The sequence below is a fragment of the Taeniopygia guttata genome, chromosome 3 (genome assembly GCF_048771995.1).
Source record: "Taeniopygia guttata chromosome 3, bTaeGut7.mat, whole genome shotgun sequence".
Lineage (NCBI taxonomy): Eukaryota > Metazoa > Chordata > Aves > Passeriformes > Estrildidae > Taeniopygia > Taeniopygia guttata.
In genome coordinates this window covers 41,166,399-41,186,188 of record NC_133027.1, presented here as the reverse complement: position 1 = coordinate 41,186,188, position 19,790 = coordinate 41,166,399, and the positions used below count along the sequence as shown (strand labels likewise).

At 38.4% G+C, this 19,790-nt stretch overlaps 1 protein-coding gene across 38 annotated transcripts in view; it reads right to left on the bottom strand.

The window, feature by feature from the left end:
• Window positions 1–19,790, bottom strand: part of LOC140683684 (uncharacterized) — a 545,997-nt gene that overhangs the window by 395,676 nt on the left and 130,531 nt on the right. For 37 of the 38 annotated variants that reach the window (XR_012054984.1, XR_012054985.1, XR_012054986.1 and 34 more), the window contains one exon: window positions 5,117–5,179. Coding sequence is in view for 19 of the 38 variants with exons in the window: in XM_072926705.1 (XP_072782806.1) it covers window positions 5,117–5,179 (63 nt within the window). In the remaining 19 variants the exon portion in view is untranslated. Of the gene's footprint in view, window positions 1–5,116; window positions 5,180–8,821; window positions 14,481–19,790 lie in introns of those variants that run through there. The other variant, XR_012054996.1, reaches the window with a different exon arrangement.

The following is a 19,790-nucleotide window of genomic DNA, read 5'->3' as shown; positions in this document are numbered from 1 at the left end:
TATAAAATTAATTTAGCCCCTTGTGGTGCAGACTGACAGGAACTAGTACTGAATGCATTTTAAATAATGCATTCTCTTTTCTCAAACATATAAAAGGACACTAAACCTCTCCAGAATATTTTAAATAATGAAACCTGAAGTATCTGTAACTGGACAAATATGTGACAAAGCTGAGGACTGAACCACAACTGTTGGACACAAAATTGTATGTTTCAGATGCACCTTAATTATTTTCGACCAGATTAGACTTTCCTTTTCTACATTTGCTATGTGTGAAGTCTGAAAGCAAACTTGTTTTGTAAATGTTAGGAGAGGAACTGTAGTCATGGCTTCAATTGGAAAACTATCTAGGTGTTCACTATTAGATCTAGATCTAGTCAGAAAAAGATGAGACCAATAAGCACATATTTTCCAATACCTAAATTATTCATAATTTTAACTGCAGTTTTAAATGACATTTTAAAATATTTCTTTTCTTAAAAAAAAAATAAATAAAAGCTCTTTTTTTAAGCTTACAATAGTATTCAACTTTGATGCTAACCTATTGAAGTAAACCATATGGGAGAGAAATGTGTTCCTACCTTCCATGAAGACATTGTTTGGCACTGTGTTGTAAGACAAGGTCCAAATAAAAGAGAAATGTAGTTAATGCTACTAGAAGTATTTTATGTAGTAGCAAGATGACTCCTATAATTTTTGAGCCAAAATCTCAAAATGTTCATGACATGACAAAAATCTAAAACTCTTAATCTGTAAATAATATTTCTGCTTCCTCAGTGTTGAAGATTAGTGTAGTGCTTTGAGCAGTTTAATCCAGTAATTAAGACTTCCATTTATGCACACAGAAATTATCTGAAGTCATCTGCCTTCAGCCTTTCCAGAAACCTCAGGCCAGGAGGAGAAAAAGGTAAATAATGTCAAAAAAAGTATATAAGCTCAATAAGCTCTACTAACAACTTCATATATTCCTTTTTAGGATTCACTTCAAACTCTTAATATGTTTTAAAAACTAACCTGCCTAATGTCCTAAAGTTTAAAAACATGGTAACATACTTTTTCACTTTTTTTTTTTTATTTTTAAAAATAAGATGCATATTTTCACAATTAATCAATTGGATGAGTTGCTCTCCTCCCCATGAATAAATAGTCCTAAAGACATGAGCAATGAAAATTGTTTTCCATTTTAAGTGGAGAATGTATTCCCTTTACCAGATCCACCCATCAGATAACAGAACTTTGAAAAAGGAAGGATTGTGGTTTGGTGGGACCACCTGGAGAGAACGGTTCAGAATGGAAGATGAGCCTAAAAGGTTTTTCCACATATCCCTCAGTGCAGAGGCTGTTGAATGCTCCCTCTGCTCTCACCTACCAGAGCTACACTGGAAAACTGCTGCCAGTGGGAGTATCCCCCTCTGTACAAAGGCATAAACCAAGGCTTAGTGTGCTGAGAACTTTTTGCTTCTCTAAGGACTAAATTCCTCTTGAGTGTAGAATAATTAGAATTACTCTCTATTCATTACAGACTAAGAGAAATTACTTTAGCTTTAAAATAATCAAATTTTGTTGAATCTATTCTTGGTACATGTTTGCACAACTTAGTCCAAGTTGAAGGATCTCAAACTAGAAAAAAAAGCATATATTTCTTCTTGCTAATGGATGATTTGCTCAGAGAAGTTACTAAGTTGGATGATAAACTGGATACTAAATGGAGAGATGGGCAGTGTAAAGTCACTTCTTACATTTCCTGTGCATGATCTTAAGATTCTCTGGGATCTTGGAGGGGTAATGCTGCCATTTGACTCAATTTTTTTCCTCCACCAGACCCTCCACCTCATACAAATGTGGAAAGAAACATTCCAGGGATGGGGAATAACCACAGAAGATCTTGTGTCCTGAAATGCCGGACCCTGCTCTCTGGGCTAGTGGGTGATGAGACCTCAGTGCTCACCAGCACAGCAGCTCATTAACTGGCATGGTGGGGCGCCAGGAGCCCTCTCTACTACATCAACAGCTCCTGTGACCACACTGGCACATTCAAGTTGTGGGAACTAATCCAAAGCAAGCAGCACTCCATTCTCTTTGGTTTTGATGGTCATCATAGACTCTCAAACAACCCAAGAATAACCCAGAGTTTGGGACTTTTCTGCTGCAACCAGCAGACTGCTACAGTATGGGAGATGAGTGAGAAATGATGGAGGGAGTTGCTCCAGAGACCTAACCTGAGGACTTTCAAAGTTCTTCCAATTATAAGAGAGCCAGCAGAAAATTTTTGAGCAACTTTCACCAAGTCAGTAACACATTTTAAAAAATACTTAATTTTCTGTCTGACGAAACAAGAAATAAAACTTTAAGGTCCGCATTAAAGGTGGGGTTTTGTCTGGTAGAATTTTTTTCATTCGTATGACTGCAAGACACATGCAGGTAGGTGTACAAAAACAGTGAGAAGAGAATTTGAAAGGCACGTTTTCCAAGGGTCCCACTCTCTCTGCTGCTGTGTTTCACTGCCCTCTAATCACAGAATCATATAATCATAGAGCCACAGAATTGTTTGGTTTGGAAGGGATCTTAAAGATCACCTACCTCCAAGCCCCCTGCCATGTAAATCTATTAAGACCAGGTTGCTCAGAGCTCCATCCAACCAAACCTGGAAAACTTCCAGGCACAGGGCATCCACAACTTCTCTGGGCCCCGTGTTCCAATGTCTCATCAACCTCACAGCAACGAATTTCTTCCTAATACTTAATCCAAATCCCCCTTCTTTCAGTTTAAAGCTATTACTACATGCCCCCTCGTAGCTCCCCCCTTGTATCCCCCCTTTTAGGCGCTGGAAGGTGCTGTAAGGTCTCTCGGAGGCGAATCCCCGGAGGCAGAGGTGCGGCCCCCATTCCGGCAGCGCACCACAAGGTATCGCTGGGGATGTGGCAGATGTTTGTCCCCAGCGCCGCCGGGACAGGCGGCGGCCGGGACGGGCGGGCGCTGCCGCCATCCCCAGCGCCCCCGGCAGCGCGGCCGGAGGGAGCCGCCGGGCGGCCTCTGCCTCCCTGCCTGCCTCCCTGCCTGCCTCTCTCCCTGCCTGCCTCTCTCCCTGCCTCCCTGCCTGCCTCCGCCCTGCCCCCCCGGCTCCCTGTGCCCCGCTCCCACGGGAAGCGCTGACAGCACGCCCGTGTCGCTCCGGGCCCGGCTGTCACTCTGCCGCGGGCCGCTATTGAGGGCGCGGCTCCGATCGCTATCGCTGCCCCTGCCGTGAACCTGGCTGGGATGGGGGCTGGGAGCGGGAGGGGGCCGCCGAGCAGAGAGCCGCTGATACAGTTTGGCTTCTTTTCTTATTTCCCTCTCCTTTCTCCGGCGCTCAGTCTTTTGTGTCAGCTTTCAGAAATGCTCTGTTTGACTGGCAGCCTGTCACAGATCAGTTACCACCTAAAGCCGCTTGGCAGGGAGAGGTGACGGCCCAGGAAGGGATCTAAGTGGGTTTATCAGTGCTTCTTTACGCCTCGTGAGCTCCTTGACACAAAAGGAAAGGGTATTAAAGATCTAAAGCGAGCCCAAAAGCGTGAAAGCTCCTTATAGGCTGCGAGATGTGGATGTGACTAAATTTTTAAATATTTTGAGTTGATGCTATTCATTTTGCCAATAGAGTAGAAAGAATTTTTGTTACAGAAATGAGTGTATGTTCCACTTGAGTGAGATTTGGAAAAGGGAGGAAGTCCCTAAATATGTGCTTGGAATATTACAACTACACTGTATTTACAACCGTGCATCTATTTTAAATAAATATATATATAAAGTCTGCTTTTGGATTTTTTTTTTAATAAAAAGAAACAACCCCCCACTCATTTAGCACATAGAGTATTTAATTCCTGCTACTATTGCTGAATTCACTTAGGGAGGTTGCGTTTGTTTGTTAAACTTTAAACATTATAACATATTAGGATGGGTTGGCAATTTTCAAATCCTGTAAATGGCAAGCATGGAAAAGTCCAGAATTCATTAGGTATATGCCATATCTCCTTTCAGGCTCTTTTATGCATGGATTATTGTTAAAGTAGTGTATTTTTAGCATGCCAATGGCTTCTCACAGCACATTACTATAACCATAATGGTTAGACTATAGGCAGCAGAGCACAAAGCCTTTTCTTTTGTTCCTAATTTAGCAGATCTCAAACTCTTTTATTGTCCAATTTAAATTAAAACACAAACATTTCTATGGGAGACAACATCAGCAAGGTGTGTGATATGACAGTGACGAAATATAGGAAAATTCAACCTACATTCTGGTGGTCAAAATAAACAGACTTTTTCCATCATCTATGTTAGAGACATTTTATGTATTCTAAACCTCACATAATCAGAGGGTCATATTTCAGACTTGGTGAATGTTAATGAGAGTTATGCAAGGATCAAGAATCATCATGTTCAAGATTACCTTTTTTTTCATTTACTTAAAAAAATGGGGAATGCTTAGTTTATTAATTTTATTTTTCATATTTTTATACATTTTGTTTTGAAAAGAAGTTTTTTAAGTGTTTAGGATGATAATAACATGGGAATAGGGGGGTTCAAATACAAAAAGTAAGTCTCAATCCTTCTCTTAATTCTGTACAGTCACCCAACTTGTTTTTCACATCATTACAGCCCCTCCTGGCCTTCACATCTGCTGTCTACCATTTTCATTGCTTACAAGCAGCAGGTGAATAGCCCAAATGAAAGATTTAACAAGCACTCAATGGAGCTGCTGCCCTGAAACTTCACTTCCTTACCCAATGCTCTTTCCCTCTCTTTGTCTGAAACAAAAAGGGTTTTTCTCAGACCATCGTTTTGACTGTTGACTAATATTGCCATCCTCTATGAAGTTCTGTACATGGCTACTGAGCTGAAAGTGAGTACTGTTAAAATATTTTCATGCTATTTCCTTAAATTTGTAAGGCAGGCAACTTAAATCATTCTTCCCACCCTGTTGTGATTAGAAACCTGCAGAAAGTCAAGGAGCCCTGTTGACTGGCAAATATTAAGCCAGCAAGTTAAGCCAGCAAATTAAGTGAAATATGTGCACTTACAGTTCTTATGCATTCCTTTTCCAAGTGCACAAAAAAATTAAAAAGCTACTTTTTATACTCACTTTAGTATTCTTGCAGAGTGATGTCCATACAGAATGCACTTCAGTATGAGTAAGGATGTGGTGCTAAACAAGAGAAAATGGAAGAAAATTATGTCTGTCTTTCATTATTTTACTTCCTGTGGTACTTGGCCTTATCTATCAGGGCTCTTGCAATATTTTTTACCTCTTGAAAGATGAGGTTTTGCCTATAAAGACAAAACACCTGCACCTGTTAAACTCCCACAGGAGTTTGTCTCCTTTGCCAGTCACTCCTTCTCACCTGTCCCTGGATAAAGTGCAGTGGAAAGCAGTCTTGCTCGGCCAGAGCTCAGTGCCACAAGTTCCTTGCTTTCCATCAGAGAGGGAAAGAAATTTCATCTTTCCAGTACCCAAGATGCATTCGGGCACAACTTATTTAAAGTGGGCTGTGCAGCTTGGGCAATATCAAAGAGGAAGAGGAGTCCACAGAGTAGGGAGGGAAGGAGATAGAAATGAGAAACTAGGCAGGAAAGGAGCTGATTTTAAACTCTCTTCCTCATAAACACCATCACTTCTTGAGCCACAGCACTTCACCTTTTGGCCGCTTTGCATTTGCGGCTTGTTCTGAAGGCTGCGTTTTAAAATGAGCTTTTTAGCCAGATGTCAGCTAAAGCAGTGAGTGGCAAGAGAGCTGAAACTCACAGCCTGCCCTTCACTGGCCACAAGCTGTGGCAGGTGACATGTGGTCAGTGGCAAGAGCTCACTGCGGGAACTTGTGGCATCCAGCTCTTCAAGGAGGTGAGCGATGGCAGGCAGCAGGACCCTGGTACTGGCAAAACTCAGTCACTCTAGCTATGAAAGATATGGGGCAAAGAAAAGACAAATTACATTATTTCCATCTGTTGCAATATGGAAGCTTACACCATGGTAAATTAAGCAATCCACTTGATGTAACAGGGAATGCTGATAGAAACCTAACCAACCATCCTTACTCCAAACCATCACCTGGTGAAGGTAATATCAGTTTTGGGGCTTTACGTTTCTGACAAAGTGAAACAGAGTATTGTGCAAAAACTTGACCTTTCTGTTGTCAAAAACAGAATTTTCAAAGACGCGGGGCATATTAAAAACCTGTGGTTTGGCAACTACCAGTGTTCAGACATGAAAAAATCAGAACCCTTCAAATCCAAAAGTGCTACTTCTTTACCTTGACATATCTGAACATTAATTTTAAAGGCACAAACTATGTAATACATATCCTATAAAGGATAAATACAAAAACAGAACAGGAATATCATTCTTACCACTAGTTTTTTATACATTATTAAAACAGCTGGTATCTACCACACAAAGGCAGGTGTATAACAGAGACAGAAAACCTTAATCCTATCTGCAAGGCCTTTAAAGTTTCCACTAGGATGAAGGATGCTATAAAAATATTTTTAAGCCTGTAACTAGCAAAAATGACTTCATTATGATCTCATGTGCTGCCAGAGCACCAATTAAATTGACTTGATAATGTTATGATTAGGCAGTACTTTTCATCAGTTACAAAGCTCTTGATTGAAGAAGAGATTTGCAACACTGAAAGAAATGACCTTGTGATGTGGATTTTTATCAATGACTTTTTACCTTGCTGGTTTCCAATTACATGACAAATAAATAATAGTACTTGCAGCTCCTATTATACTTCTGAGGATCCCAAAGTGCTCTGCTGATTAATTAGCTTCACAAGAGCTGTGAGAGTTAGATACATGTTATCCCATTCTTATTAACAACTCAGAATTCAAATGTGATATCTTTGCCCCCTTCAAATAAATAGGAAAAATCCTCTTGACTTTAGTAGAGGTAGGATTTCACTCAGACAATTTAAGCAGTTTGACCAAGGTCAGGAAATTTTTCTGCAACAGAGCTGGGACATTTCTCCTTTCTCACTATAAACCAACTCAAGAAAAATATACCTAAGGAATTACACTCTATCCTGCACTTCCATTGTTAAAAAGTCACCCTTAAAAGTCATGACATACCTCTATGAACTGGATTTAAAAAATAATTAAGCAAATTATTTTATTTAGTGGGGAAAAAGACAGCATATCTTCCACAAAGGATTCTTTTGAGTCCTTTTCAGTCTATAATATAGAAGTTTGAGAACACTTGCTTTTAGTATTTATATGAACATATACATTGAATAAATGTGTATTTGTATTAAATATGTTCTAATATTTGTCTCAGCAGGAATTCATAGAAGAATATCAATGCACAATACAGCAGTCTACTTGGAGTTTCTCAGCATGTGCTAAGGCAAAATCAAAATTAAGCAATTACATAATAATAAAGAATAATTTAGAAAAAAAGAATTTGTATTCCTTAATTCTTTAAAATGTGTATTTCATGGTTACAGTTCTTTCCCAGAGCTAATTGCAGTTTAGGATACAGTGCTGTGGGTGTTCTACATGTTGCACTGCAGACTCCTTTGAAGACTTATAAAAAAGAAGGAGAGATAGAAAATTTGCTCTTTACTTTTCAATTATGGAACAGAGTTGAGAAAAAAAAAAAAAATCTTTCTGGACTCAGTTCAAAAAATGTGGTACTAGAGCAATGACAGCTGCACTGTGTTCCTCTTTGTCCACCAGGCCAGCTGGTTCCCTATCAGAGGAGATATGGAATTTGAGCTACCTTCTTATATTTTGAAAGAATAAGTCACCAACTAATCCTTTGCTGAAAGAAAAAGCATAAAAAAATTCCTCATTTTCAGGGATTACAGGCAAACTCAGTGCCTATCCTCCAGTTTGAGCCAAAAGAATTGTGATAGCAGCCCTAGCTCATTGGTTCTTTCTTCTTCAGAAGGTATTCCAAGGATCTTGCTGTGAAAGACTCATCACTGATAATTAAATGTGGACATTTTAATTATTTATTAATTGGTGAAATGTAATTCCTGAACTGGTTCTTCTCTTGTAGTGTTGTTGGAAGCAGAGGAGACCCTGGAAAGGGAAAATGAACTAGTGCAAAAGATGTGTCTGTGTGAACAATGGGAAGATGACACTTTCAGATAGTCATAGAGACCTATGGGAGATGAGACACGTCTGGCAAAAAAAAAAAAAAAAAAAAATCCAAAAACCAAAAAAATCCCAAAAAACCCCAAACCAAACCTACCAAACAACCAAAAAAACCCCATAACCCCCAAGAAACAAGGGGATGACCCCTAGTACTGACTGCACAGTAACCAGTGTGTCAGAAAAACCAAAATTGAGAATAGCTAAAACAACTACAATTAAAAGCAGTTAATTAGATAGTGTGAATCAGAGCTGGTTAGTCTGCAGGGTACAATAAGGATTATATGGGTAGACTAACCCAACTGGGCCCTGCATAGGGATTACAAGATTTCCCATGCTATGACAATTTCACAATTAATCCATTCTTTTAAAACATCTTTACTCTTGCAATGCCTTTTTATTATAATAAATTTACATTATAAGTTTTGAATTTTTTTATATAATATGAATATATTATAATAAGTTATGTTATAAAGGTACTTCTATTATACAACCATGTAATTTCATTTGGCCAGGATGCATTAAGTGCAGAAGTAGAGAGCGGGAAAGAACTTTACAATCAGCATTTAATCTGGCTGTCAGCTCAATAACATAAAAAAAATGAAGCAAGTTTTCACAGTATCCACAAATGCTCTAGGCAATGTGAACCTTAGATCTTAAATTAATGCTTAGAGACAAAGCAAAGCATAAGCCATTTTACAGTTGTACACAGGTGGTTTTATTGGTTTTGACCCATAAATGCCAAATTTCACATAAACCGTGGTGTAACATAAAATCTTCTTTCAAATCACCTTTTGCAGCTGCCTCAAAAGTCATGTACTGCTCTCCACAGGATTTCAAATCTTGGAATCACAGAGTGGTTTGGATTTGATGGGATCTGAAAGATCATCTACTTAAAAAATCCCTGCATGGATAGGGGTGCCACCCACTACATCAGGTTGCTTGAAGTCCTGTCTAACATGGCCTTGAACACTTCCAGGTATAGGGCATTCACAACTTCCCTGTGTAATATTTTTCAGCACCTTGCAACCCTCAGAGTAAAGAATTCCTTCCTAACATCAAACCTAAATTTCTCTTTCCGTTTAAAACTGTTTCCCCTTCTCCTATCACTATCTGCCCATGTAAAATGTCCCTCTCTCTTTTTTTATAAGCCCCCTTTAAGTACTAAAAGGCTGCAGTGAAGTGTCCCTGGAAGAGAGAGATTATCTTCTCAGTGCTGAACAACCCCAGCTGTTCAGCCTGTCCTCACAGGAGAGGAGAGGCGCTCCTGACCTCTGATCATCTTTGTGGCTTCCTCTGGACCTGCTCTAACAGGTCCATGTGTTTCTTATGGGGGGACACTAGAGATGGATGTGGCACTCCAAGTGGGGTCTCATGAGGGCAAAGAAGAGGGAGAGAATCACCTCCCTCACCCTGCTGGCCATCCCTCTTTGATACAGCCTAGGATTCAGTTGGCTCCCTGCCCATGAGTGCACACTGCCGGCTCATGTCCATCAGAACCCCCAAGGCCTTCTCTGCAGGGCTGCTCTCCATAAATTCTTCTCCCAGTCTGTGTTCATGTCTGGGATTGCCCCAGTCCAGGTGCAGCACCTTGCACTTGGACTTGTTGAACCTCACAAGGTTTTCATGGGCTTCCTTCTTGAGTTTGTCCAGGTCCCCCTGGATGGCATCCCATCCTTCAGGTATGTCACCAGCATCACTCAGATTTGTGTAATCGGAAAATTTGCTGAGGGTGCACTTGATCTCACTCTCTCTGTCACTGACGAAGATATTAAAGAGCACCAGACCCAAGAGAGAGCCCTGAGGGACACCACTCATTACTGGGCTGCATACGGACATCGAGTCATTCGTCACAGCTCTCTGTCTGTGTCCATCGATTCAGATCCTAGGTAGAAAATCACTGCTCTTCACCTCCAAGAATGGCAAAGCAAATTCTCTGTTGTGTGGCATTCCCCAAACCACATGAATTGTATTTGAGTGGTTCTGGCATATTACCAAGCTATTACAAGCAATGTAGACTGGTTATACCACAAAAAACTACATTTACACACAAGCAGGCATAAAATTGTTAGCATGGTTCAATTACATTCTTTTTTTATGGACATGAGAATTAAGACAAAATCTTGGAAGGCTCTGTGCTGACAATTCACAATTAGGCTTTGAGTAAGTGGAGACACTTTTATGACAGATATAAAAATAAAACAATATCCCCACAGGATTTCCAAAAGTTTTTATTTATGTCCACAGACCCTGGAAGAGTTCTGACGATATGCCTGCAGGAAGACACGTTACTGCCTACTGGGATATTAGCAATAAGATTTATCGCCTCGTTCCAAAGACTCCCAGCAAGAAACTGTGTCCCACTGAGTTTGGCAAAAACAGATAAAAGGTTTGACCTCCAGTCTCTAATAACAGCAGTGGACACCAAACTAGATCATCTGGCTGGCAGGGTGAATTCGCTTGACCACTAAGTGGGTGTGATTAAAATCAGGAATGGACAGACTTTCTTGTAGACAATAGAAGAATAACATAGATCAGTCCATTTCATGTGTCTTCTGGCATACCATTATTCACTTTTGGAAGAATATCTTGCAAGGCTGGTCAAATAAATCATAAGATCTAGTTGTCTGCTAAGGCTGCAGCTGATGAGGCTGTGCATGATTCTGTTAAGACCGAAAAGGGCTACTTGATTTATTTTTTTTTTTTCCCACAGAAAACTTCCATGCTGCAAAACACAGAATATACTAGAAAAGAAGTAAGTAATTCACATGTAGCATATATATATATATCAAACTTTTTTTTTCTCTTGGTTATTTCTGTCTCTTATCCCTTCACCTGTACTCTTCTCCTTTATTGAATGCAATCTCCAAGAAGCTTAAATCAAATACACAAAGTCACTAAGTTCAAGCAGATTTGAAATTAGGTGAAGAAAGTTCACTCAAACTTACAGACTATACTTTTGGCTTCTGCAATTCTGAAAACAAAGATAAGCTATATCCATAGAGGAAGAACCTGAAGCATGCAATTGACTTTAATAAACTTCTCTTAAAATGTTCTTTCACTTCCTATTGGTTGATAGCTGGAATGGGGCAATACAAACCTCAGAAATCATTATCTCAAATATTTTTACATTGCTATTCTTACAATCATAATTTCATTAATATTCAAGATTTAACATCAAGATTATGGTTTATGAAAATGCTAGGCTCTGGTAGTTCAGAAGAAATACTCCTTCTGTACTATTTTTTTTTCTGTTAATTATCACAGAGCACCACTTCTTTTAACCATCTACATCCCAGCTCAAATGCTGTTTCTCTTTCTTTCCTGCAAAGGATTGCATCTTTTATTTCACCAAAATAATCTGATTTTTTAATCCATTATTTGCTTCTAATATGAACTTGGAGCATTGTATGCATTTTTAAAGCTTCCAAAAAATAGGCTGAAATGAGGTTTAAGTAAGGATCATATGATGGGTAGTACTCAAACAAATATATACAACTGATGTTGCTATGCTTGCTATTAACATAGCACTGCAAAGGACAATAAAATAAGCTGAAGCAGTCAAGAACTTAACACCAAAGTGAATACACATAAGTTTTAAATCTTGGCAGTTCATACAAATGCAAAACAAGGTAGCAATTAAGATATATAAGGTGAGGCTTCATAATCCATCCAAATACTTAAAAATATTTTGTATTATTCATATTCTGATACTGAATAATTTGAAGCTAAATCATTCTACATTACAAACATTTAGCCTCTTAATTTAGAGGTTGTCTCCCTAAAAAATAGTCAGTGGCCCTTAGCCATGTTGTTATTTCCAGCATATATATGAATACACAGGCTGAAACACTACCATTATTAGTAAAGAACTGCTTCCTTAGGTGTGAAGAACATGATTTTCCCAGTTGAATGGAAGAAAAACAAAGGCATGGGAAAAAAAGATCAGAAAAAGTGTATGAGTTGAAATAGGATGCAACGGGAATGCATGAATGGAGCGTGTGGGGAGGTGGAGGGAGGAAAAGGGAAAAGAACATGTGTACAAGGTAGCGTTAAGAGTTAAAAAAAACCCTGCATGACATGAGGGACTAGAAAGAAGAAAGTCAAATCAAGAAATGGTGGGGAAGTATGCTGGTGAAAAAACCATCTGGGGGCTATAAGGCAAGAAAAGCCCTCTGACTTCACACATCATTCCTAAGTGTAACCTGCTCTTAAGCACAGAAGAGAAATAAAAGCTGAACAAACCAATCATGTTTATCAAACCTGTAGATAGTTTTCTATGGATAGAAGATGGATTTTTGGACAAAATAGATTTTATAAGTGAATACATACGTATGTGTGAGCACAAACTTACCAAACTGTTAGCTCTGGGATTTCAGGTGTAAAAATCAGCTATCAAGGGTAAAGGAGCTGAAGTCATATTTAGACTCACAATTCTCTGTTGCCAAAAAGCCAGAAGTTAAGTAGTTCACACTGCAGTTTTTGCAGCCCGAACTAAGCACAGACCAGCACTATTTTATAAAATCAATATGGAAATGTCATCTGCAAAATTCCTGCCCACCCTGCCGGATCCTTATACCAGGCCATGTGCATGCTGATTCACACTGCTCCTGCAAAGGGGAGTATTTTTGCATCCAAAGCTTTACCCTCGTCCTTTTTGTTGTTGTTGTTGCAGTTATTGCAAACAGCAGAGAGAATTCCTTCTGTTTTATCAAATGGTTCATTAACAACCAGTGCTGATGAGTTTCTAATGACATTGCCCCAGTTGTCTGCAGCTTCCCTTCATTTCAGGCCTGGAGGCAATAACAGTCACAAAAGTCTAAGGAGTTCCATCACCGTCACCACCAGCAGAGACACACTGGCTGTAGCGACCAGAGTCACCAGGCTGTGTTAAACTAGCAAGAGAAGGGACAAAGTGAGAAATCCTGATGGTCAGAAGGCAACTCCTGACACTCCTGAATCCTTGACATGTTGCTGTTAGATTTCACTCAGCATGAATAAAAGAAGTAAACACTCACCCATAATCATAGCGTGTTTCTAACAATCCTCATTCTTTTCAGCATGAAATGAAAGCTAAATATTAGATACTAAAAGCTAAAAATATTTATTTGAGCTTTAATGATTTTTCTCTGCTTGTTTTTTTCCCTAAGAACTTGTTACAGCAGCTATGCTGTTTAGAGAAAAAGAAACATATTTTTTTCATCAAAAGATCTGCAGAGATCCATGAGAACATGGAAGAAAATAATCTCACAGGTACTAACCTCCTACTAATCCAGTACTTCATAGTTTTATGCAGTCTGCAGAGTATTAGAGATCTTTGTAAAAACATAAGTGACAGCTTCAGATTTTTTTATAGTTTTGTGAAATAAATATGCAGTAGATAAAGGCAAATCAAAGCTGATGTTTTGAACAAGCAACACTCACAATAAAGATGTTATTTGGTTTATCCCTTTCCATATGTTCTTGCCCATTGCTTTTGATTTGCTTTGAATTTAAATTATGATGGTTTCATTGAAGTATCATGAAAATACATACATAAGAGTTTACAGGGAAAGCATCAAAATACAGCATGTATCAACCTGAGCACAAGAACTGAAAGAAACTTAATTATTTTTGAGAAGCATGCAGATTGCAGAGGAATATAATGGATGGAAGAGATGTCACTGTACTGGAGGAAATGGTATGTAAAAAATGGTGTTCCCATGATGGCCACTACCTGGCAAATTCTATCCCTATTTTCAGGCCAAAGAACTGCCACTAAAAGATTTCAGTCCTGTCTTTAAAGTATTGTCCTGACCTTTTTCCCATGGGGCCACCCATGAGGGCTTACAGGAGCCCCATCTCAAAGGTGCTCACCCACCACGAGATTTGGAGAGAATGCTCACATCCTGGAGGATATTGCAGTGCTGTAGACTGCTGGCATACATAAATTACAGGCTGTGCTCTGCTTTATGTTTTTCAGAAATTTCCTCTTCAAGATTTAATGTCAGATGTTTCTATTCTCTCCAACTGGTAAATCCAAGTAGAAGAGTCTGAAGTAATCCAACAGTGTGGTGAGCAACCATTGAATACCTGTGGCAAAGTTTATATCTGGCAGGAAAAGGTGCAGTCTTCAGCTCGGTCTACAGCAGCAGGAAGTTTCCTTTCTAATTACATATCTAGGGTTAGAAAACTCAGTTGAGCAGTTTGGCAGTCAGCAAATATCCTCTTTAGGGATGCTATAATCATTCCTTTACTTCCTGGAAATACTTTACTTCCATGACTTCCATCATGCCCAGGAGGAGTCCAAGAGACTGTTCTTCCATGGAGTAATGTCAGACACAGGGCCAAGTTGTTGATGCCATTGTCCCTTCCTGATGGGAAGGAAAGAGAGTTGAGTGTGTCTGTACACTGAAGTTAGAGCTGCTCATAAAGCCCCTGTGTGCTCCAGCACACACACCAAAGGCAAGCAGGGACAAAGCTCTGTTTAAAGTGTCAGTGCCCTTTACAAAGAGTAGCAGAGGGCTGTACTCCTGGAAAGGACAGACCTGCAGTACTGCAGTTCAAGGGCTGTATGGTTCTATTCCCAACATAAAATTCCAGATTACACTTTGCACAATTATAAGAAATTCTGGAATGTCCTAAAGATTCTAAGTTGTTTAGTGATTTCCTTCTGATCAAGACTCTTATCTGGGTGGCATAAAGGAATTTGTGATATTCTTTAAATACAAAGGCTTTATTTGCATGTTTATTATATTGGGTTTTTTCTTTTTTTAAGTGGCTACTAAATACTTTGATTTTAATTATCATTTTGAATGTTTACTTTTTAATAAAATTATTATCCTATAATAAATAGAAACAGCAGTTGACTGCTCAGGTTTCAGACCGAGCCATTTGACACTGAGATGGCATATTTTAAAAATCTGAATATCATAAGTCAAATTTTTACCTGCGACAACTTATTCTAAATGTGAGGCAAGCAAAAACTTTTTGCTTACTAAAACTTACTAAAAGCTGGGTAAGGAAACTAGCCTTTATGTACAGAGATTCAAAGAATTTTATGAAAGCCATGAGTCCTCCTTGATAAATTGCAGCCATTAAATGATAAATAACCTGAAAAAATCCCCAAAAATAAACCTGAATCTAGGTACTCAAATATAATTAAACTGTTAAATTAGAAATATACATTTGTTTACTTTCTATGTAAATTATAAAAATATGTATTTCTTTCTTTCTAACGTAATAGTTTAGAATTTTGATTGGTGATTTTTTCAGGATCCAAACTCCTTTTCTTGCATGAATGTGTGGGAGCAGAGAAACTTCTGAGGTTAGGAATAAGCCACTATAAATATTAATTATAATACCTCAGTAGAAATTGTTCTATATCTATTATTAGTCACTAAAACATTATAGTCCTCATTAGAATTAAGCTATTATAATTAAATTTTTTATTCTTAATTCTGTGGTAAAAAGAGGCTTGAAAGGATGGAGCATATTATGTATTTTACAAATAATTCATTCAGTAATTTGATTGTTCTGAAAATCCTTTCCCACTACTTTAAAATTAGTATTTGTAATCACAAATCTTAGTAAATTAAGAAATGCAGAAGTCTAAGCCTAGGCAGAGCACTTTTAGTTCTGTTCCCCATTTTTTCCTTCACTCTTCTGCACCTGAGCATGTTTTCCTTGAGACAGAAAGAGGGATGCAGGATGAACGCTGAACCAAATCTTGCAAATATTTTCTGGTTTTATTTTCTCACATTTTCTTTTTCAGAAGCCTAATGTAACACTTCCCTGCACTGCCACGTGTTAAAGCCCTGGCTCCTGAACTGTTGTATTTGGACAGCTATTAAGAAGCTTCCTGCATAAGAAATCCTTCTCCTCTTCACAGAATTCTTAGCCCTCATTCCCTAATGTTAGCTGAGCAAAACGGTGTTTCTTTTTACACACAGTGCAACCACCAAGAAATCAATTCTGTGTGTTTTCCTCCCTTCAACACTTTTAAAGAACTGTGATCAGTTTTTGTCTCTTTTATTTTTGCACATCTTTTCCTAGCTTTAAAGCAGTGCTTGAGCCCTTCCCCTCTTCCCTAAAAAAACCCAAAACAGGTAGAATTCCTCTGTTACTATTAACACCTAAAAATATGATCATGAAACAAAAGCTTTGCTCCTCTGTCCAATTTGATGTCTTTTTCATGCTGCCTCAGTGATGGCCAAATAATTGGTTGTTCACTTGTGTCCTTGTCTCCCCCGACAGTTCCACAGATGCCCTGAACAATGCTCCAAAGACTGCTTTCAGTAGGGGCAAATCCTCATTAATCATTCCTGGCTGACAGCACAAGGGAACACCTGCATCTGGCGCAGGGACCAAGCAGTGGCTTCTGGGAGCGTGCATTAAAAAGACCAACCAATTCAAGTTGTGAGGGTAGGCTTCTAATAGTCATGTGAAAAATCCCTCTCTCGCTGGATTTTCCTTTCATTAAATAGCTAAAATTAGACCTGTGGCTCCTGTTGAGATTAAAATATCAATGTATTCTAAGCAAATCAGGCAATGAACAGTACTGTATGTTATGATAAATGGCTTCTAAATTCTTTATGTCTAGATCAAGCAATGTTAGCATTAAATACTGATGAACTGTCACATAATTTTCATTTAGAAATTACTGCACTTTGAGCTTCATGTCCTGTGGTGCTCATAAATATTTTCTCCTGCTATATTTCACAAATAGACTACACTGACTACACAGATATTTTTAGCATGTAGTCCTAAGACCATACTGCGTACAAACAGTTTTCTGTGCAAACACATCAACCTTTCCATGCAAAGTATTATCAGAAAATGTTCATAGTGCTAAAAGGTACTGTAGCCTCCCCAGTGCTACAAAGCTATGTTACAGCTTGCTATTACAACACTTTCCTAGCAGAATAGTTGTCAGGTGGGGGTTATAAAATTGTTTGTATTTAGAGTACAGGTCGGGATTTTCCTCCTGAGACAAATGGCAAAGGAGTGAGGAAGGAAACAAATAAGTTGCTTTTCATTTGTTTGTTTAGTTTTCATAAAAATGAGTCAGGTGTTTTATCTAAACATGTAGGGCCATTAAAACCTCCAGTAGGATTCCAGTTGATTTCAATGGGCTTTGGATCAGGCCCTTAGGCCCCACATCTGCTCTGTGATTAAATCTCTTCTCACAAATAAACTGGAGAAAACCACCATGGGCTAGGGATTACAGGCCACTAACAATGTATTTTTTTGCACATATGACTGAGCACAACCAGGCTTTGAGTCTGTCCATAAAATGTGTTCACATCTCAAACAAGCAGCACTCAGCTGATACAAAAAGTGTCTTTTAGAAAGCAGTCAATTATCACCTATACACCAAGGTGGAGATTTTAGCAAAGGTCAGAAGGGTCAGATGGGGGAGCAAAGGGAAAAAGCGAGGTAGGAAAAAAAAAAACCTGCCGAACTCTGAGCATTAAAATGCCACTAGTGCTGAGATATGAACAGTGTAAAAGAGCATAAAACACATCTGGGCTACGAACTGAATATTTAATTTAAGAAATACTTTCCTGCAACCTGATACTGAGGGCATTGACATGGGGGGGGGGGGGGGGGGGGGGAAACCCTGAAACAGAATTTTAGGGTGTCTTTTTTTTTTCTTTAAAAAGAAGGAAAACTTTCCATATTCAATTGCAAAGTAAAAGCTCATTCTGTATAAGCAAGAATAAAGCTTGCATGCAGTAGATTAAAAAAAAAAAACAAAAACCCCAAAACCCAAACACTGGTGACCAGGAGAAAAACTATGAACTTCCACATTTGGGAAAGCAACGATTGAGTACTGATGCATATATAGCTTACAGACATTTTCATAATTTCTCTTCATATGTTTAATTCTGTCTTTTTCAAATTATTGAACAAAACTTTAAAGATTTTTTTTTTGCACTTTGTTGTCTATTAGAAATAGTGACATTTGATAGAGAAATACTTTCTTTTTACAGAATGCAGTACCATCATCTGCACAGAATGAGAAATGATGCCATCTAAATGCTGTGGGTTAAGGAGATAAATAAGAGCAGCTAGAACAATACAGATACATACCTGGCCAATTCTCTGAAAGCTACCAACACATGAAATCACTCTTTTCTCCACTGCTTTCTGCTGTGCTTTCATAGCAGGAACAAAAGCATCTGTTCTTACAAATTTCTTGCAGGTGTGGTAGAAATTTGGGTTATAACAGATCATTTTAATTTAAGAATAATATTTTCATAAGCTCTTTAAAAATCTCAGCTCTTTAAAGTTCCTGTCAGGATGTTATGCAAATATGTACAGAAGCCAGATAAATGAGTGACTGCAGATGTGATGTAATTATGTTCCCATCTGTTTGTAGGGGTGGGAAATATGCTGACATATATAGTGGGCATTGGTACATCTCCTTAGTAATATACCTCAGTTATAGATAAGAACTACTGATGGTAGGAAATTCCCTTCCATTTTTTAAAAAAACTGAGATACTTAGCAACTTGTCACACATGCAGGAAGCTGGAATGCAAATTCTAACTGCCCTCAGGCAAGTTTCATTAGGCTTTCCAAAATCTTTTAAAATTTGCTGTGTAAATAATTTCACATGTAACTTGACTGTATCTCCTGTTCAAAAGTGACAAGTTTCATTATAGTTCAAACATATGGGCTGGGGAGTTCTTCAAAGATACATAGTTAAGGCAAAAAACACCTAAAACATTATCTTAGTTTTTACTAGAAGCTCTGATTATAGTATCATATTAAAGTTTAAAAATAACTTTGGAAATCTGTTACTTTTATTACAGGTATCATTCATTTCTCTCAGGCTGGACAGGGAGAGGAGACTAGCAAGAGTCACTCCTGCTGCCACCCTCATCAATTTTAAAACTAAGACGGATCAGCCAAAATTTTGCAGAAAGTTAAAGTTTAAACCCAAATAAAGCAAGCAAGTAAACAAACAACAAAAAAACCAAACCAAAAATAAACAAATAAAACCATCTGCACCTTACTTGCAGTTAAATTTTAAACCTTCTTTAGACTGCTCCAATTTATAATAATTTTTAAAATCTCATTTTCTCTTGTTTCCCACTTCTTTTACTTTTGTAATCAGTTGGTTCCCAGAGGTGAACTAAACCTTTCCATATACAATTTTCCATATCAACTGTTACCAGTGCTGGGTGAGAAGTAGACTCCTCATTTCCATGAAGAATAAGAGCAGAAAGCCAAAAGTCAAAATCCTGTCTTCTATCCAGTCTTTCTCTGTTAGCCCTTCTAAACTGTGTGCATAGATCAAACACTGCCAGGGATAAAGTATGAGGATAATCCCATAATATTTGTACTAGAAAGGGTGTGTCCGAAGTCCAGATACAACAGATTTTTAGCAGCTGTCTCTATCCTAGTAATTACAGGTAGAGGGTGGTATGCATAACAGACTAAATTTGTGACCACCCTCCCAAATAAAGGTGGCTTCCAAAGATTGTGCCTTTCTTTTTTACTTCATCCTTATTCCTTAGCCTCTGTAAGAGTCATCTGGAGATGAATTTTTGTGGGTTGTATGTGAAAGGCATGAGGGGCTGCTTGATTTAAATAATATCAGAGCAATTAGTGTGTCAGAGAAGTTGTTCTTGCTTTTTTCCCCGATATTCATTTCCTATAATCCCTAAAGAATA